At 34.9% G+C, this 22,576-nt stretch overlaps 1 protein-coding gene across 4 annotated transcripts in view; it reads right to left on the minus strand.

Annotated features, from left to right (window-relative positions):
* The window catches only part of ELP4 (elongator acetyltransferase complex subunit 4), a 226,466-nt gene that overhangs the window by 179,603 nt on the left and 24,287 nt on the right, over window positions 1–22,576 (minus strand). For all 4 annotated transcript variants that reach the window (XR_003434501.1, XR_003434500.1, XM_027115112.1 and 1 more), the window contains exon 3: window positions 8,906–9,027. Coding sequence is in view for 2 of the 4 variants with exons in the window: in XM_027115112.1 (XP_026970913.1) it covers window positions 8,906–9,027 (122 nt within the window). In the remaining 2 variants the exon portion in view is untranslated. The remainder of the gene's footprint in view (window positions 1–8,905; window positions 9,028–22,576) is intronic.

Genomic DNA, 22,576 nt, shown 5'->3' on the forward strand with positions numbered 1-22,576 from the left:
AAAATGTTGACAAAGAAGTGAAGGGAACATATTCTGATTATAGCTCTGCCTTCAAAGACCTTTTAATATTTGTATTTATATTATGGACAAAAGATACACAGTGATAAAACAGTTTTGATAGGATGTACATTAAATATTATACAGGCTAGAAAAAGTAAAAATGTGTGGGAAAATGTGTAATGTATAAGGTGTTGAGTATGCATAAAGCTTGCAAAGTGGAATATAGAAGGGCCAGAAAATAATTTTTAATTATTTATAGCGTGTTATATTACTTTTGCTCTGAATCATAAAACTACAACTTTGGAGATGAACATAATTTAAAAAATGTTCAATGATATATTTGGCCAACCAAGGGATGTTTCTTTAACTTCATTTTTATAGCTGTTTCAATTTTTGTTACTTAAAAAAAACATGGGCTGGATCTGAGACATTTTTGTATTCTGTGTACTCAGAAAGACCAGACTGTACTTACTACAGTGTACTAAGAGCAAACTGACCACTCACTAGATTTCTAATTCTTGTTCCATCATCAGTAAATAACAGATGCATGGCAAACAGACTTAATCTTGACACCAAACTGACAGAAGGAAAAGAAACCTTTTTAACAGTAACTCAAACTTTACATTGTTAGCAAGTAATACCACTTTATCTAACTCTAAATCAATATCTCTGACCTCAATTAAAACCAAGGAATCAAATAAAGGAAAAGATACAAGGTACAGTGAATAAGATCTTAACAAATGAGTTCAATATTTGGGTAAAAGGCTGATATTTTGGGATTTAAAATAATGCTTTCAAATTATTAAGATACACTTTTAACTTTTACTTATGGATTTAAAGTCTGTGAAAAAGAATTCTGAAGATGTTAGACTAAATATTCATACTTCATTATTTTGTTACCAAGTATCTTATTACTATATTAATTTATCAAATATCATATGGTTTATTTTCAATGAACTGAAACTCATTCCAGGACATAGATTATTGTAAAGTAATTCATTTTCAATATGAAAGATTTTCTCAATAGTAAATATGGGAAATTTCACCATAATTGATTTTAAATTTGAACTATTTATTTACCAATATGTTTGATGTTAAAAAATATTATATGCTATAATCCTTTAATAAACATCAAGTAGTTGGGACACCCCTGCTGGTAACCAGGTACCTATCCTGGGTACACACTAAAAAATACAACTTTGAAGCTCCTTAAAAGCATTCTAACCTCCCACTTTGTTCTAACTGTGGTTGATGTTAGTGCATAGTGTATATAACAGGTAACTCAAAAAGTTAATGCAACAAGTCAAGAATTAACCCTTTGCTCTAGATATTAGATATCTCTTCCTGAATGAATATTACCTACCTGGCACGTTATCACTAAAAAATATTCAAATTAAGTTTTTGAAACTGACTTTAGCATATTATGAAACAGCATTTAAATTTACTTCTGAAATTTTACTTTCTTTAATTCTATATGTATTAACACATACCATCATATTGTTAAAAATTATGAAAAGGATATAAATAATAGAGAAATCTTAGCATTTTCAAGTTCTTAAGAAATGTTTGGGTGTGCATGTGTGTACATAATTTTTTATTTCATAAAAAATCAGCTGATCTACTGATAAATGTTTAAATATTTTAACATTAAAATATAATTTTGCTATATTAGAAAACATTCCATAGAAAGTTTTCATAGAGAATACCCATCACTATATTTGAGATGATCAAGAAAATTCTTTTAGATAAAAAAGTTAACTGAAAAATACTTACCATAGTGTTTTTAAAAGCTTTAACAACATCATGTATATTGTTCTATAGGATTTTCTAAGGGTGTAACTTTTCAGCGTTACATCTTTAATGCTGACTTCCTGAAGCTCTGACTACAGTAGGCATGAATGTTTCCAAAGGATGATGGATAAATTGCTGGGTGGTTATATAATATATTTTAGGCAGCTGATGGGCTTTTTATCCTTTACTTGTCTTTTAGTTATACACAGTTTTAAGATAATTATGGTCTATAAGATTGTCTTTTCCCTTTTCTTGTACCAGCAATATTTGCCTTGGTTATAGGCTCCAGAAACTCCAATCATATACATCATAAAATTAAAACTAAGCAATTATAGCATTTTCTCCCTACATTGTATCTCTAAACACTGTTAATGCCTTGGGTTTTGGTCACTCACTTTTGGGCTGTTTGATACAAATAAGTCTTCAGTATAACTCTGAGCTGGGCACACTGAAATCCCACCTGAACATTATGTAGAAAGTACATAATATATATACCTACTCTTACAGGTGCAGAAATTCTACTTCTCTATATTAGTATTCAACATCTCACTTTAAACTACAAAAATATTTTGTTCATTTTTCTCAGAGATGTTAAAAACTTTGTCTATATACTGGTATTATGAAGAATATACACAACTGAAATTTTTATCAGCCATAATTTTCTCATCCAGTCTGTTTTAAATGTGTGAACACTAAACATTAAACATATTGTATATATTAAAAACAATACTTTTTGTACTTCCTTATAGAAAAATGAGAATGGCATATTATTCTTTTAAGTCAAATATTGTTATACTGTTACATATTAAACATGTAAGGAATATAAGATGATAAGATTAAGAATTTAAGAAACATTGCTTTCTTAACTGGCTGAATCCTTCTACATTCTCATTAGCCAGTAGCTTTGCATGGGATTCAAACAATTCTCCACAGTCACTTTGATCAACCTCAGGAAATTTTGCATCTTTGGCAAATTTTGAAATTGTTTTGCATTATACTCAAGAATATTCAACATATGGCTAACAGGAACAGACCAACTCACAAATCTAATGATGAAAAAATACACTAGTGTTACATGTGAGGGATGTGGGCAGAGGGGCAAAATTTTTAGGAGGGCAGCCCAAAATTTATAGGAGGGCTATTTGTATGTTTTGGCAAATTTGGTTTTCCAATGCAACCTTGTAACTTCAGGGACTTAGATTCTGAGAATGTGCAAAACAAAGATCCTCGTATATAATCCTGGGACATTAACTACAATATGTAAAGAGGTCGTACAGAGCAATGAGAAAAAAAATGGACAGAGACAAAAACCTACTATGAAAAACAAGGAAGAAATGCAGAAGGCTAACAACCATAGGGGAAAATATTCTGCTTTGCTGTAAACACAGAAACGTGCAACAAAGCAGTATTTCCCCATCAAATGAACGTTTTTAAAATTATTTTTTAAAAAAAGAAAAGAAACGTTACTGATGAGTGAAGATTCTCTTAACTCAAAAACTAGATATATCTTCAGAGTAGAGGTGCATGAAATACAAGAACATAATCAAAATTAAAATAGTTTAAAAGTGAATCACTAAATAAGTTTTATAATGTAGGAAAATGTTGTGTGTACATGTTATTTAGCATATACAGCCTATAACAATTTCATTACTCATCTATACAAGTGATTTTAGTTAAAAGCAAATAATGAAAAAAAAAAAAAAGCAAATAATGGCATTAAAATCAAAGAAGATAAATTTTTCCTGAGGATCACACACTCAAATTTATAATTAATTTAATATTTAACTTCATTGAGTACCTTATTGATATTCAATTGTCATGTAAAGCAAACTTGCTATTCAAATAAAAACAACTTGTTCTAGGCTATTTATTATAAATAGAAGAATGAGATAACTTTAAAAATGCAGCATCGGGCTTCCCTGGTGGCGCAGTGGTTGAGAGTCCACCTGCCGATGTAGGAGACACGGGTTCGTGCCCTGGTCCGGGAAGATCCCACATGCCGCCGAGCGGCTCGGCCCGTGAGCCATGGCTGCTGAGCCTGCGTGTCCGGAGCCTGTGCTCCACAACGGGAGAGGCCACAACAGTGAGAGGCCCGCGTACCGCAAAAAAAAAAAAAAAAAGCAGCATAAAATCTGCAATGTTATATTAAGTAAATCTAATGCTTAAGACGATTAGGTTTTTGTGGAGTAATTATAATGTCTTTGATAATACATTCTAAGTGCACAAGATAAAGTAAAATAGATCTGATGACACTAGAATACATTCGTCAGTTAAAAACACCTATGCTAGGCTAGAGCAAGAGAAACTTTTTAAGACATTAAAAATAAATGGTCATACCATTTAAACATTTATTTCCCTTGAAATGTAAGATGAATTTAAGTTCCAGGAGATTAATTAGCATGTTGTTATACACTGCATCTCAGTAATAGTGAAAATTCAAATATGGGAAAGCCAAGTAAAATATCTGTCAACACTGAAACCAACAGTACTTCTTATAAAGAAAAAATTCCAGAGATATATCAATCACTGAGAATTTATGTCAAATAATCATCTTTAAAATATTATTTAACATAACAGAAAATTATCACTAATGGTTTTTCTTCTAATAAGACAGTCTGCATTTACATGGAATGTGACATTACAGAGGAATAATTTTCATAAAAGAAATTTTAAGTCCAATATGCTGATTTAATTCTTTTGCCTGAGATAACCTTCATTTAAATATTTTAAAGAGCAGCAGTAACTTAAAAGTTATTCCTACATTTTTGAAATCTAAACAGAATATACTTTTTTTCATATTGATGTGAATAAATGATAGTTAGCATTATCATGCTAGAATGCTAGAATAGGTTAGTGTATATTGGGGGTGACTAAATACAGGTTCACTGGGCTACATCAATATATGGATTGAATCATATATGGGCATATGGTAGTCTAAACTTAGAAAAGCTTATCTGGATCAGGTAAGATGACTTGTTTCCATCCCTTTTAACTGTCAAAAACTGGGAGTCTTTAAACCTGGGGTAAATGAAGACTTTGAAAGAGGTACATGATCATGAGAGTTTTAAGGAAATCAATTCTTTGATCTTCAACTTTAACAAATACTCTAGTGAAAAATGACCTCCTAGAGAATGTGCCAGTGATAGAAGTGCAAGTTCCCCTTTGCCAATCCCCTTTCAAATCAACCTTTCTCACTTCACGAGTGAAAGGTTTACTTCTCATTGTCCCAGGAGTAAACATCTCTGCAGTACCAAACAAAAAGACAACCTAAAATATCTATTTGGTATAGAAAATGTGAATGTTCTAATGACTGGGGAAATTATCCTTTTTTCATTGTTTTCAGCAAAATTTTAGGTGGACCTAATAGACTAGACAAATAATTTAAAGTAATTTATGTTGATAGACATCGTGTGATTTCTTTTTGTGTATAACTCAGAAAAAGTGAAAAAATAATTTGAGGGACATTACAATAACACAACTCTCTATTTACTTAACTATGAACAGCTCACATCTGCAAAAGTAAAAAATATGAATAGAGTTGATGCTGAATCCCATCCCATTCTAGCAATATTCATGCAATTATATGTCCTAATGAAGCAATGTAGTGTGAACATTTTTATGTCTATTGATACACTGTATGCAACAATAATTGTAATGGCGACTGAAATAAAAAGAAATGTGTTTAACACTTAAAGTCTTTTGAGACAAAAAGTTTAAAATAAATTTAAATATGAAGTTACAGAAAAACTATCATAAGGTTATTAATAAAAATGTTGAACATAAAATGTACTACATTCTGACAAAACTCCATGAGGAGTGAGTGGAATAGAAAATATGAATTCAAGGAAAAAATGATTGATGTAAAATTTCCAGTTGTTAAAGAAGAGCTTGCTTATGTAGATACTTCTAAAAATAATGATACTGACATCAAATTGCTATTATTTAGATTGAGTTGGATACACTTACAAGACTGACATAAAAGTCTTCAACTAAAAAAGGCAATATTTACAATAACATCTTTGCAACTAAATAATCTCATAACGAAAATTTTTACATAACTTAGTATACAAGACGATACATAATTAAAAAAAATATTTTTAGAAGTATGAGTGCAAAAAAGGTGGGAAGATCACTGTACTTTACTATCTGGAAAACTGGCCAAGATATAGGATGTGAGTGATAATTGTTCAATGTAGGTTAATAAATAAATGTGAAATGTCTTCTTTGGTTTTAAATGTAATCTTTGTATTTTTAGTAAAATTGAATTAGTCAGAGTTCTCTAGAGAAACTGTATGAACAGGATGTGTGTATACACACACACACACATATACATATATATGTACACATATACATACCTCTTCCTGTAATAAAATTTACTATAAGGAATTGGCTCATATGATTATGGAGGCTGACAAGTCCCCAGATATGCACAGCAAGCTAGCTGGAAACTCAGGAGAGCTGATGGTGTAGTTTTTGTCCAAATGGAAAACTAATGGTGTAATTCTGATCCAAAGGATAGCAGACTCGTGACTTAGGAAGAGCTGATGTTTCAGTTTGAATCCGAGAGCAAGAAAAAGTTGATGTCCAAGTTCAAAAGCAGTCCAGTAGGAAGAATTCTTTCTTATATGGGGGAGGGTTAGCCATTTTGTTCTATTTAGGCCTTCAACTGACTGGATGAGGCCCACCCACATTAGAGAGGGCAATCTGCTTTACTCAGTCTACCAAATTAAATGTTAATTTCATCCAAAAATACCCTCACAGAAACACTCAGAATAATGTCTGATCAAATTTCTGGGCACCCTGTGGCTTGGTCAAATTGACACATAGAATTAACTATCAGAAGTCCACCCCTTGCTTACTTGGCACCCATACATATCTCCTTAAACCATACTTGGCTCCAGATGAAGACAATAACGAGGTTGTAATTCCACATTCCTAGCTCTGTCACCTAAGATTGTCTTATCCTGGGCTCCTCCTCCCTGCACTATTGCCTGGACACTTTGTATGCAGGAAGCTAGGGAAGTTATAGGACTTACCTTGTTTATTTTGCATAACTCAGGAATCACTGTCCTTTACTGTGTGATGATCAAAGTTTTGAAGACAGTTGTTTCATATATTTTGTCCTGTTTTTTAGTTGTTTCAGGCATGATGACTAGTCTGGTCCTTATTAATCTACTTTGGTCATAAGGACAAATTTAATAAGAGTCTATGTTTTTTGACTCTAGTTTTATATTTTTCTACTACATTATAAAACTGCTCTATGAATAAAGGTTTGCAGAATCTAATTACTTGCATATATGGCTAGCTATTTTAAGAAACCCTGATGAAAAGATAATATTTCTTTTATAATTTTAAAATCCTTCACATAATCCAAAGAAGGACATGTAAAGTACACTGAAATTTTTTTAGTACTAACTTGTACAGATCAAGGTACCTAAGAAAGGCATCAGGGATTAGTTTTCAAATAAAAAAATGTAGTTCTCTAAGGCAAAATGTGGAAGTATACTATAGGCTTTAACATCAGTTACCTAGGTTGGAGGAGGGAAGAAGGAAAAATAAAACACTTTATTTAAAAAAGCATATATAGGGCTTCCCTGGTGGCGCAGTGGTTGAGAGTCCGCCTGCCGATGCAGGGGACACGGGTTTGTGCCCCGGTCCGGGAAGATCCCACATGCCGCAGAGCGGCTAGGCCCGTGAGCCATGGCCACTGAGCCTGAGCGTCTGGAGCCTGTGCTCCGCAATGGAAGAGGCCACAATAGTGAGGCCCGCGTACCGCAAAAAAAAAAAAAAGCATATATAGGTCTTCCTGCCTATGGCTTGGTGAACATTTCCTATATGGCTATAAACATGTCTGATAAAAAATCTTAGGCTCGGTATGTTGTGGGATGGGCTGTGAAGAACCTATATAGCTTCTTTACAACAATGATTTTGGCCTTTACTCCACTGCTTCTAGCAAGTACAGTACTGTTCAGAAACTGTCCAAAATGATTAAGGCCAGGGAAAAGGAACAAAAGAAAAAACAAAAACATCAAGAAAATATTACAAAAGATTAATAGCAGAAATAAGAATAAAGGAAAACAGGCTCTTCAACCAGAAGGAAATCATTTGGAAATTTATACAAAGGTTTTCTTTTTGGACTTTTTAAAATTTAATAAACAAAGTCTGACCCATATGAAAGAATCATGTTAGTTTTGACCTCAGTATTATAGTAATTTTTATGTGTGGGTGTAGAAATTTGTTGGTGTCTGTTGATAGTTATTGTAAATTAGTATTTATTATTCTACAAATTTTTTATAAATGACATATATATATGTCATTATATATATATTTTATAATGACTATATATATAATATATATATTTTATATATTATATAAACTTAAATATTTTATAAATGACTTTTATAAATGACTTATAAATGACATTTGTCATTTTGCAAACTACACAGTGAAATGAAAACACCCTCTGAGAGAAAATGATTTTAGATTATGAATTCTAATCAAATAATGGCTTAAAAGTGAGTTCCTGTTCTGTACAAAGAAATTAAGAATTCTAAAAGTCAGAATTGTCTTCTCTGAGGTGAAAAATATGCTTTGGCATAAAAAAGATATACTATTTCAAGCACATATTTTAGTATTATTGCTTATTTCTTGGAAGGGGATACTTTCTGGAATTCTCAAAACAAAATAACTTTAATAAATGAGTACTTCTAATTTCTCTATCTTTCTTCTGACTTACACCTTTGGAATACTGGTAATATAATATCTGACAATATTCTGCAGTTGTTTTTCTTTACCTAGATTTTTTAATAGCTTATAAAGTGCTCATATCATTACCTAATAGTAATTTTGTTTATTGTCAGCTTTAAATAGCTTATTAATATTTCCTCACTGTGACATAAATTTTAGTTTAAAAAGCTGTCCAAGAACTAATTTTAAAATGCGATTATATATTCAAATAAATTTGATACTTCTCTTTAAGAGAAAAAAATATGTGTGTGGTCCCATTAATGTATTTAAATATAGTTTGTACATATACAAATCTTATTTACATATATATAAACAATATTTTTTGTGAAATATTCAAAATGCAATATTGAATTAGTATACTCTATACCTGTAAAATGTCAGCAGGGTCTTCTTTTGCAGATGCAACTAACAAAGTATGTCCAGTGACAATTCCTTCTGCCAGGAAATACTTGAAGAGCAAAGGAGAATAAATATTATATTTATCCTCTTCTGTAAGAAAGAAAAAAAATTATAGTCAGAATCCTACCATATACTAGGATATTTATGGTAGGATGTTTTTATATTCTTTTCTCCTTAAAACAAGTCTATGAGGTGGGGCAATAACTGTGTCTTCCTAAGGTACAGTTAGATAGGCTAAAATACTTATCTAGATAGTCAATGGGAAGTAGGTACTTTTAATAGAGTCTTTCTGATTCCAAAATCATTCACCATCTACTACACCACCTCTGATATCCATAAAATTTAGAAGGTTATGTATGATTATATTAAAAAATCAGAGATTTGGTTTTTTCTTTACTAAGATTTTCTCAGGTACTGCACCTCTAAAATGGCTATATTCCCTACCAACCAGTTGTAAACTCACACCTCATTACTTTCATGTTACAAGAATTAAACACTTAGTGTTAGATTTGTGGTTAACAGAGGTGGAGAGTAGGGGTAGGGGGAATTGGATGAAGGCAGTCAAAAGTTTCAAACTTCTACTTATAAGATAAATAAGTACTGGGGATGTAATTTACAACATGATAAATAAAATCAACACTGCTTTATGTTATATATGAAAATTGCTAAGAGCATAAATCCTATGAGTTCTCATCACAAGGAAAAAAATTTTTTTCTATTACTTTAATTTTGTATCTACATGAGATCATGAATGTCCACTAAACTTATTGTGTTAATCATTTCATGACGTATTAAGTCTAATGATTGTGCTGTACACCTTAAACTTAAACAGTGCTGTATGTCAATTATATCTCAATAAAACTGGAAGAAAAACTAGCCCATTTAAGGATGAAATTATACCAATCTTACAAGTAATCTTTCAGAAAAAAGGAAAAACTGGAAAGAAATACTTCAGAACTCATTTTATAATGCCATAATTACTTTGATACCAAAACTAGGCCAAGACATCACAGGAAAAGAAAGCTACAGACTAATATGCCTCATGAACATTTATGAAAATAATTTCTAAAATATCCAACCAAAACTCATTAGTATATAAGAAAGAATAATATGATATACTATGATTAAGTGCGGTTTATCACAGATATGCCAAGTTGGTTTTTTATTTTAAAAATCACTGTACCAGAGGACGAAGGGAAGATGGTAGAAGAGTAAGACTCGGAGATCACCTTCCTCCCCACAGATACACCAGAAATACATCTACACGTGGAACAACTCCTACAGAACACCTACTGAATGCTGGCAGAAGACCTCAGACCTCCAAAAAGGCAAGAAACTCCCCCACGTACCTGGGTAGGGCAAAAGAAAAAAGAATAAACAGAGACAAAAGGATAGAGATGAGACCTGCACCAGTGGGAGGGAGCTGTGAAGGAGGAAAGGTTTCCACACACTAGAAGTCCCTTCGCAGACGGAGACTGCGGCTGATGGAGGGGGAAAGCTTCGAAGTCTCGGAGGAGAGCTCAGCAACAGGGGTGCGGAGGGCAAAGTGGAGAGATTCCCGCACAGAGGATCAGTGCAACCCGCACTCACCAGCCCGAGAGGCTTGTCTGCTCACCCGCCAGGGTGGGCGGAGCTGCGAGCTGAGGCTTGGGCTTCTGTCAGAGCGCAGGGAGAGGACTGGGCTTGGTGGCGTGAACACAGCCTGCAGGGGGTTAGTGCACCATGGCTAGCCAGGAGAGAGTCCGGCGAGAAGTCTGGACCTGCCGAAGAGCCAGGAGACTTTTTCTTCCCTCTTTGTTTCCTGGTGCGTGCAGAGAGGGGATTAAGAGCGCTGCTTAAAGGAGCTCCAGAGACGGGTGCGAGCCACGGCTAAAAGCGCGGACCCCAGAGATGGGCATGAGACGCTAAGGCTGCTGCTGCCGCCACCAAGAAGCCTGTGTGCGAGCACAGGTCACTATCCACACCTCCCTTCCGGGGAGGCTGTGCAGCCCGCCACTGCCAGGGTCCCGGGGTCCAGGGACAACTTCCCCGGGAAAACGCACATGCTCGCCCCACACTCCGTGCCCCTCTCTCCACCCACCCCTGGCCTGAGTGAGCCAGAGTCCCCGAAGCAGCTGCTCCTTTAACCCCATCCTGTCTGAGAGAAGAACAGACGCCATCCGGCGACCTACACGCAGAGGTGGGGCCAAATCCATAACTGAGCCCCTGGGAGCTGTGAGAATGAAGAAGAGAAAGGGAAATCTCTCCCAGCAGCCTCAGAAGCAGCAGATTAAAGATCCACAATCAACTTGATGTACCTGCATCTGTGGAATACATGAATAGACAACGAATCATCCCAAACTGAGGAGGTGGACTTTGAGAGCAAGATTTATGATTGTTTTCCCCCTCTTCCTCTTTTTGTGAGTGTGTATGTGTATGCTTTTGTGTGAGATTTTGTCTGTATAGCTTTGCTTCCACCATTTGTCCTAGGGTTCTACCTGTCCGTTGTTTTCTTTTTAATTTTTTTCTTAATATTTTAATAACTTTATTTTATTTTACTTTATCTTCTTTCTTTCATTCTTTCTTTCCTTCCTTCCTTCCCTCCTTTAGACAATCAATCACCCTAAATTGAGGAGGTGGGCTTTGAGAGCAAGATTTATGATTTTTTCCCCTTTTCCTATTTTTGTGAGTGTATATGCTTCTGTGTGTGATTTTGTCTGTGTAGCTTTGCTTCCACCATTTGTCCTAGGGTTCTATCCGTCCATTTTGTGTTTTTAATTTTTTTTCTTAATAATTATTTTTTATTTTAATAACTTTATTATATTTTATCTTACTTTATTTTATTTAACTTTATCTTCTTTCTTTCTTTTTTCCTTCCTTCCCTCCTTCCTTCCTCCCTCCCTCCCTTTCTTTCTTTCTTTCTTTTTCTTTCTTCCTTCCTACTTCTACTAATTCTTTCTTTCTACTTTTTCGCCCTTTTATTCTGAGCCATGTGGATGAAAGGCTCTTGGTGCTGCAGCCAGAGGAGTCAGTCCTGTGCCTCTGAGGTGGGAGAGCCAACTTCAGGACATGGTCCACAAGAAACCTCCCAGATCCACATAATATCAAACGGCAAAAAACTCCCAGAGATCTCCATCTCAACACCAGCACCCAGCTTCACTCAACGACCAGCAAGCTACAGTGCTCAACACCCTATGCCAAACAACTAGCAAGACAGAAACACAACCCCAACCATCAGCAGAGAGGCTGCCTAAAATCATAATAAGTTCACAGACACCCCAAAACACACCACAAGACGTGGACCTGCCCACGAGAAAGACAAGATCCAGCCTCATCCACCAGAACACAGGCACTAGTCCCCTCCACCAGGAAGCCTACACAACTCACTGAACCAACTTTAGCCACTGGGGACAGACAACAAAAACAACGGGAACTACGAACCTGCGGCCTGCAAAAAGGCGACCCCAAACACAGTAAGATAAGCAAAATGAGAAGACAGAAAAACAGAGCAGATGAAGGAGCAAGATAGACCTAACAAATGAAGCGGAAATAGGCACTCTACCTGAAAAAGAATTCAGAATAATGATAGTAAAGATGATCCAAAATCTTGGAAATAGAATAGACAAAATGCAAGAAACATTTAACAAGAACCTAGAAAAACTAAAGATGAAACAAGCAACGATGAACAACACAATAAATGAAATTAAAAATACTCTAGATGGGATCAATAGCAGAATAACTGAGGCAGAAGAATGGATAAGTGACCTGGAAGATAAAATAGTGGAAATAACTACTGCAGAGCAGAATAAAGAAAAAAGAATGAAAAGAACTGAGGACAGTCTCAGAGACCTCTGGGACAATATTAAACGCACCAACATTTGAATTATAGGGGTTTCAGAAAAAGAAGAGAAAAAGAAAGGGACTGAGAAAATATCTGAAGAGATTATAGTTGAAAACTTCCCTAATATGGGAAAGGAAATAGTTAATCAAGTCCAGGAAGCACAGAGAGTCCCATACAGGATAAATTCAAGGAGAAACACGCCAAGACATATATTAATCAAACTGTCAAAAATTAAATACAAAGAAAACATATTAAAAGCAGCAAGGGAAAACAACAAATAACACACAAGGGAATCCCCATAAGGTTAACAGCTGATCTTTCAGCGGAAACTCTGCAAGCCAGAAGGGACTGGCAGGACATATTTAAAGTGATGAAGTAGAAGAACCTGCAACCAAGATTACTCTAACCAAGAAGACAAAGGATCTCATTCAGATTTGATGGAGAAATTAAAACCTTTACAGACAAGCAGAACCTGAGAGAGTTCAGCACCACCAAACCAGCTTTATGAAAAATGCTAAAGGAACTTCTTTAGGCAAGAAACACAGGAGAAGGAAAAGACCTACAATAACGAACCCAAAACAATTAAGAAAATGGGAATAGGAATATACATATCAATAATTACCTTAAATATAAACAGACTAAATGCTCCCACCAAAAGACACAGATTGGCTGAATGGATACAAAAACAAGACCCATATATATGCTGTGTACAAGAGACCCACTTCAGACCTAGAGAAACATACAGACTGAAAGTAAGGGGATGGAAAAAGACATTCCATGCAAATAGAAACCAAAAGAAAGCAGGAGTAGCAATTCTCATATCAGACAAAATAGACTTTAAAATACAGACTATAAGAAGAGACAAAGAAGGACCCTATCAAGGGATTGATCCAAGAAGAAGATATAAAAATTTTAAATATTTATGCACCCAACATAGGAGCACCTCAATACATAAGGCAAATGCTAACAGCCATAAAAGGGGAAATCAACAGTAACACATTCATAGTAGGGGACTTTAACACCCCACTTTCACCAATGGACAGATCATACAAAATGAAAATAAATAAGGAAACACATGCTTTAAATGATACATTAAACAAGATGGACTTAATTGATATTTATAGGACATTCCATCCAAAAACAACAGAATACACATTTTTCTCAAGTGCTCATGAAACATTCTCCAGAATAGATCATATCTTGGGTCACAAATCAAGCCTTGGTAAATTTAAGAAAACTGAAATTGTATGAAGTATCTTTTCCGACCATAACGCTATGAGACTAGATATCAATTACAGGAAAAGATCTGTAAAAAATACAAACACATGGAGCCTAAATAATACACTGCTTAATAACGAGGTGATCACTGAAGAGATCAAAGAGGAAATCAAAAAATACCTAGAAACAAATGACAATGGAGACACGAGGACCCAAAACCTATGGGATGCAACAAAAGCAGCTCTAAGAGGGAAGTTTACAGCAATACAATCCTACCTTAAGAAACAGGAAACATCTCGAATAAACAAACTAACCTTGCACCTAAAGCAATTAGAGAAAGAAGAACAAAAAAAACCCAAAGTTAGCAGAAGGAAAGAAATCATAAAGATCAGAGCAGAAATAAATGAAAAAGAAATGAAGGAAATGATAGCAAAGATCAATAAAACTAAAAGCTGGTTCTTTGAGAAGATAAACAAAATAGATAACCCACTAGCCAGACTCATCAAGAAAAAAAGGGAGAAGACTCAGATCAATAGAATTAGAAATGAGAAAGGAGAGGTAACAACTGACACTGCAGAAATACAAAGGATCATGAGAGGTTACTGCAAGCAACTATATGCCAATAACCTGGACAACCTGGAAGAAATGGACAAATTCTTAGAAATGCACAACGTGCCAAGACTGAATCAGGAAGAAACAGAAAATATGAACAGGCAAAATCACAAGTAATGAAATTGAAACTGTGATTAAAAATCTTCCAGCAAACAAAAGCCCAGGACCAGATGGCTTCACAGGCGAATTCTATCAAACATTTAGAGAAGAGTTAACACTTATGCTTCTCAAACTCTTCCAAAATATAGCAGAGGGAGGAACACTCCCAAACTCATTCTACGAGGCCACCATCACCTTGATACCAAAACCAGGCAAGGATGTCACAAAGAAAACTACAGGCCAATATCACTGATGAACATAGATGCAAAAATCCTCAACAAACTACAAGCAAACAGAATCCAACAGCACATTAAAAGGATCATACACCATGATCAAGTGGGGTTTATTCCAGGAATCCAAGGATTCTTCAATATATGCAAATCAATCAATGTGATACACCATATTAACAAATTGAAGGGGAAAAACCATATGATCATCTCAATAGATGCAGAGAAAGCTTTCGACAAAATTCAACACCCATTTATGATAAAAACCCTGCAGAAAGTAGGCACAGAGGGAAGTTTCCTCAACATAATAAAGGCCATATATGACAAACCCACAGCCAATATCGTCCTCAATGGTGAAAAACTGAAAGCATTTCCACTAAGATCAGGAACAAGACAAGGTTGCCCACTCTCACCACTCTCATTCAACATAGTTTTGGAAGTTTTAGCCACAGCAATCAGAGAAGAAAAGGAAATAAAAGGAATCCAAATCGGAAAAGAAGAAATAAAACTGTCACTGTTTGCAGATGACATGATACTATACATAGAGAATGCTAAAGATGCTACCAGAAAACTACTAGAGCTAATCAATGAATTTGGGAAAGTAGCAGGATACAAAATTAATCCACAGAAATCTCTGGCATTCCTATCCACTAATGATTAAAAATCTGAAAGTGAAATCAAGAAAACACTCCCATTTACCATTCCAACAAAAAGAATAAAATATCTAGGAATAAACCTACCCAAGGAGACAAAAGACCAGTATGCAGAAAATTATAAGACACTGATGAAAGAAATTAAGGATGATACAAATAGATGGAGAGATATACCATGTTCTTGGATTGGAAGAATAAACATTGTGAAAATGTCTCTACTACCCAAAGCAATCTACAGATTCAATGCAATCCCTATCAAACTACCACTGGCATTTTTCACAGAACTAGAACAAAAAATTTCACAATTTGTATGGAAACACAAAAGACCCCAAATAGCCAAAACAATCTTGAGAACGAAAAACGGAGCTGGAGGAATCAGGCTCCCTGACTTCAGACTATACTACAAAGCTACAGTAATCAAGACAGTATGGTACTGGCACAAAAACAGAAATAAAGATCAATGGAACACTACAGAAAGCCCAGAGATAAACCCACACACATATAGTCACGTTATCTTTGATAAAGGAGGCAGGAATGTACAGTGGGGAAAGGACAGCCTCTTCAATAAGTGCTGCTGGGAAAACTGGACAGGTACATGTAAAAGTATGAGATTAGATCACTCCCTAACACCACACACAAAAATAAGCTTAAAGTGGATTAAAGACCTAAATGTAAGGCCAGAAACTATCAAACTCTTAGAGGAAAACATAGGCAGAACACTCTATGACATAAATCACAGCAAGATCCTTTTTGACCCACCTCCTAGAGAAATGGAAATAAAAACAAAAATAAACAAATGGGACCTAATGCAACTTAAAAGCTTTTGCAAAGCAAAGGAAACCATAAACAAGACCAAAAGACAACCCTCAGAATGGGAGAAAATATTTGCAAGTGAAGCAACTGACAAAGGATTAATCTCCAAAATTTATAAGCAGCTCATGCAGCTCAATAACAAAAAAACAAACAACCCAATCCAAAAATGGGCAGAAGACCTAAATAGACATTTCTCCAAAGAAGATATACAGACTGCCAACAAACACATGAAAGAATGCTCAACATCATTAATCATTAGAGAAATGCAAATCAAAACTACAATGAGATATCATCTCACACCAGTCAGAATGGCCATCATCAAAAAATCTACAAACAGTAAATGCTGGAGAGGGTGTGGAGAAAAGGGAACACTCTTGCACTGCTGGTGGGAATGTGATTTGGTACAGCCACTATGGAGAACAGTATGGAGGTTCCTTAAAAAACTACAAATAGAACTACCATATGACCCAGCAATCCCACTACTGGGCATATACCCTGAGAAAACCATAATTCAAAAAGAGTTATGTACCAAAACGTTCATTGCAGCACTATTTACAATAGCCAGGAGACGGAAGCGACCTAAGTGTCCATCATCGGATGAATGGATAAAGCAGATGTGGCACATATATACAATGGAATATTACTCAGCCATAAAAAGAAACAAAATTGAGCTATTTGTAATGAGGTGGATAGACCTAGAGTCTGTCATACTGAGTGAAGTAAGTCAGAAAGAGAAAGACAAATACCGTATGCTAACACATATATATGGAATTTAAGGAAAAAAAATGTCATGAAGAACCTAGGGGCAAGACAGGAATAAAGACACAGACCTACTAGAGAATGAACCTGAGGATATGGGGAGAGGGAAGGGTAAGCTGCGACAAAGCGAGAGAGAGGCATGGACATATATACACTACCAAACGTAAGGTAGATAGCTAGTGGGAAGCAGCCGCATAGCACAGGGAGATCAGCTCGGTGCTTTGTGACCGCTTGGAGGGGTGGGATAGGGAGGTTGGGAGGGAGGGAGACGCAAGAGGGAAGAGATATGGGAACATATGTATATGTATAACTGATTCACTTTGTTATAAAGCAGAAACTAACACACCATTGTAAAGCAATTAGACTCTAATAAAGATGTTAAAAAAAAAAACCCCACCAAAATAAAAAATAAATAAAAATCACTGTACCATAATGACATATTAAAAAAGTAAAACCATATGATCATTTCAATAGACACAAAACAAATTTGACAAAATTCAACAATAATTCATAATATAAACTCTTGGCAAATTAGCAATAAAATGAAACCTCTGCAACCTGATAAATGGTATCTATAATAAACTTACAGGTAACAGAATGGTAAGATGGAATGCTTTCTTCCTGATATTAGGAACAAAGAAAGTGTATCCACTCTCACCACTTGTAATCAATATTGCTCAGGTCTGAAGCATAATAAACCATGAAAAAGAAATGAAAGGCATACAGATTGGAAAAGATGACGTAAAACAGTCTTTATTTGCAAACATTATCACATATGTAGGAAATCTTAAGCAATCTACCAAAAAGCTAGTAGGACTAACAAGCCAAGTCTACCAGGGTTGTAGCATGTAAAGTCAATATATAAAAATCACTGTTCCTCTACAAACTAGTAACAAACATTAGGAACTAGAATTTTATAAATTCCATTTTAATTGATTCCAAAACCATGAAATATTTTGAATAAATTTAACAAAATATGTGCATGAACTAGCTCTGAATTGAAAAGTATAAAACATTCTGAGAGTAAGTATAAAAAAACCTAAATAAATGGAGTGATATATCATGGTCATGGGATGGAAGACTCAAATCTTTCCAAATTAATCTATACATTTAATGTAATGTCAATGTAAGCCCCAGTAAGCTTTTTGGAGAAACTGACAAGCTAATTCTAAATTTACATAGAAATTCAAAGGTCCTAGGTAACCAAATGAATTTGAAAAAGATCACAGTTGGAAGACATACCATCTGATTTTAAGACTTATTATAAAGCTGTAACAATCCATGCAATATAGATTTGACCAAAGGCTATAAATATAAATGAATGTAAAAGAATAGACAGACCAGAAATAAACCCACATAACTGATTCTTGACAAAGGTGGAGAAATAATTCTTTTTCAACAAATGGTCTTGGAATAACTGGATACTCATACGCAAAAACCAACAAAAACCTCAATCTTACCTCATACTACACTCAATCAAAAGAGAAAAAAAATTTGCATGTGGGGGGAAGAGGGATAAATTAGGAGTTTGGGATTAACAGATACATACTACTATATATAAAATAGATAAACAACAAGGACCTACTGTATAGCACAGGAAACTATATTCAATAGCTTGTAATAACCTATAATGGAAAAGAATCTAAAAAAGTATGTATACATATATATGGATCACTTTGCTGTACAACTGAAACTAACACGACATTGAAAATCAGCTATACTTCAATTGGGGAAAAAAAGCAAAAAAGAAACAAGCAAACAAGAAAATTTCAATCTTATCTCATACTACTACTCAAATATTATGCTGAAATGAATCACAAAACTAAAAATAGAAGGTAAAACAATAAAACTACTAGGAAAAAACAGGGAACATTTTTGCAATCTTGGAGTAGACAAATATTTCTTAAATAAGACAGGAAAACATGTGCCACAATAGAAAAAAATGGATAACTTGAAGTGCATAAATATTTTCTTTTGAAAAGACACCAATAAGAAGATGAAAAGGCAAGCTACAGAGAGAAAATACTTGCAATACACATATCTTGGACAGTTTTTTTTGTAACAGACAAAAACCTGGAAGTAACTTAAGTGTCCATCAACCAGTGAATGGAAAAACAAATGGTACACTCACAAATGAAATAATACTCAATAACAAAATAACCGGACTACTGATATATAGGCAACAACATAGATGAATCTCAAAATCACTAAGGTAAGTGAAAAAAGCCAGACACAAAAGTGTGTATGGTAAGACTGCCTTCACGTGGTATTCTAAAGAAAGCAGAACTAAACTCTAGTGACAGAAAGATGTTAGGTGCTTGGGGGCCAGGAAACATTTTGGGCATGAGGACGTTTGGGGGGGATGATGGAAATGTTTTATATCTTGATTGTTGTGGTGATTACATGAGTATATACATTTGTAAAAACTCACTAAAATATATACTTAAAATGGGTCTATTTTATTGTATGTAAATTATAATTCAGTAAAGGTGGTTTATGAAATTTCCTATGGGGTAACTAAAATACCACGTGGTAGCTTGTATGTAAACCTTTTCAGCACAGAATATTAGAGCAAATCCACGATCAAAAGTATAGTAGATTTACATGAAGATTAATTTTATATATTAAAGAACATAGCCAGTTCTTTAATACTACCTACCACAAAGTTAAAATCTGTAAGTCTAAAAGACACAAAATGGGCTTGATTAGGATTTAGGAGCATTTTATGAAAGTTTTTGTGCACAAAGGAAAAGGAAAATGCTTTCAACACCTCTGCATGGTTTACAGTCAACAGGTGGAAAAGCCAGCAGAGACAAGTGGATGAGATGACCAGCACTGCCTATGGATCATTACAGCTATGACAATGGAAAAAATACTCATTTTATATAAATAAGAATTTGTCTCTGTTAAACCTTAGAAAGTCATGTTTAAAAAAAGAATTGGGGCTTCCCTGGTGGCGCAGTGGTTGACAGTCCCCCTGCCGATGCAGGGGACACGGGTTTGTGCCCCGGTCTGGGAAGATCCCACATGCCGTGGAGCGGCTGGGCCCATGAGCCATGGCCGCTGAGCCTGTGCGTCCGGAGCCTGTGCTCCGCAACGGGAGAGGCCACAACAGTGAGAGGCCCGTGTACCGCAAAAAAAAAAAAAAAAAAGAATTGATTTTATCTTAAATAATTAATATTAAATCAGTTTATAAAAGCAACCATATAAACCAAGGTCATTATAAATCAATGACGTAAGAAATAAATCTGATAGTAAAAATTTTAACTTCTGAGGTTGATATTTTTACAACATGGTAAATTTTAATTTTTAGAAATTCACCCGCCATCCATTATACTCATAGAATTATTGCTAAAATTTGTTGTATTTCCTTTTAGCACTTTTCCTGTAGATATTTTCTCTTATGGTTATAATTATTATTATTATTTTCCATGTGAGTACCTCATCCATTTTTTTCTGTTTTTATATATATATATTTTTTCAATTAATTTTTATTGGAGTATAGTTGCTTTACAATGTTGTGTTAGTTTCTACTGTACAGCAAAGTGAATCAGCTATACATATATCCCCTCTATTTTGGATTTCCTTCCAATTTAGTATTTTATTGAAGTACAGCTGATTTACAATGTTGTATTAATTTCTGGCTGTACAGCAAAGTGATTCAGTTATACATATATACAGTCTTTTTAAAATTCTTTTCCATTATGGTTTATCACAGGATATTGAATATAGTTCCCTGTGCTATACAGTAGGATGGTTACAATTATTACTGAATTTTGTATCCAACTTTTTTCTCTTGATCTCACGAGTCACAGTCTTGTAACTATGATGTTTAAGAGTGCATAATACTCGAGTAAATTTGTGTACCATAATTTACAATACTTAGTCATTCCCCCACTATGGACTTTTCATGCCACTTTCAGACTTTTGTTACTATTAAATACAGAAGCACGAAAGTGCCTCAACTCCCACGTGTCCAAGGCCGAACTCAGAAACTCATTATTTTCTTCCATCAAATGTGGTCCTCCTTCTGTTTTTAGAAAATTAGGATTTATTCTTAATACCTCTTCTCTCTCTCTCTCTCTCTCACCAATACACCCTTCTCCCCATGCCTAAAATCCTGTTAAATTTGTTTTCAAAGTATTTTTGGAATTGTTCACTTCGCTCCACGACAACGTCTCTCCCCTAGCTTTGCTACCAACAACTCTTTCCTAGATGATTGCCATTTCCTCTTACTTCTTTGCATCCACTCAAATCCTCCTTCAATTTAGCAGTGAGCTTTTCAAAATACAAACCTGATCATGTCACTTCCCTACTTAAAACCTTTCAGTGTTTTCTCATTGCTCCTTGCAGAAAGAACTAAATCCTTTAGCATGGTCTACAGGCTCTGCATGGTTGTGGCCAAAGAGGAGGGTTTAATGTGCAAAAATAAAAATACTTGCTGTAATAATGTACATGATTATTGTTTTCCCTTTAAAATGTACATGATTGTCATTTAACAACTTTTCAGTAAAGAAAAAAGTAAACCTAAACTATTTAACTAGAAAAATAAAAATAATTATTTGTAAAATTGAGGACACGTATTATAATACTCAGTAGGGAATAAAATATACAGATAAGTACTGCATAAACTATGGATATTCACTTGTAGATAACAAAAAATATTGAGTGATTTCTCATTAATGAAGAGGTAAAACGACTAAACTAAAACTAAATGGCAAAGTTCCCCTTTTCTTACCTACTTCTTTTTTTAATAAATTTATTTATTTATTATTTTGGCTGTGTTGGGTCTTCGTTGCTGCACAGGAGCTTCTTAAATGAATAAGGGTTTTGACTTTTTTTTTTTTTTTACATCTTTATTGGAGTATAATTGCTTTACAATGGTCTGTTAGTTTCTGCTTTATAACAAAGTGAATCAGTTATACATATACATATGTTCCCATATCTCTTCCCTCTTGCGTCTCCCTCCTTCCCACCCTCCCTATCCCACCCCTCTAGGTGGTCACAAAGCACCGAGCTGACCTCCCTGTGCTGTGCAGCTGCTTCCCACTAGCTATCTGTTTTACGTTTGGTAGTGTATATATATCCATGCAACTCTCTCGTTTTGTCACAGCTTACCCTTCCCCCCCCCCATATCCTCAAGTCCATTCTCTAGTAGGTCACAATCCCTACTGATCTTATCTACACTCATATCTTAAATTACTATCTCTAGTAGCCATACTGCATCTTAACTCAGGACCTTTGCATAGATTACTTCACCTCTTTGGCTAGCTAATTCCCTCAAATCCTCCCAGACCCAGATTAGGTAACCCCATCTTCGGAGAAGCTTTCCTCAAGCCTGGGTGAGATTATCAGAGTGCCCTGGAACATCCTGTTAACTCCTATACTAGCATTTCATACACATTATCAAAATTTCCCCACTAAGCAAAAATTTCCTC

The sequence above is a fragment of the Aethalodelphis obliquidens genome, unplaced genomic scaffold, assembly GCF_003676395.1.
Source record: "Aethalodelphis obliquidens isolate GAN/ISIS:26980383/991018 unplaced genomic scaffold, ASM367639v1 scaffold14, whole genome shotgun sequence".
Classification (NCBI taxonomy): Eukaryota; Metazoa; Chordata; class Mammalia; order Artiodactyla; family Delphinidae; genus Aethalodelphis; species Aethalodelphis obliquidens.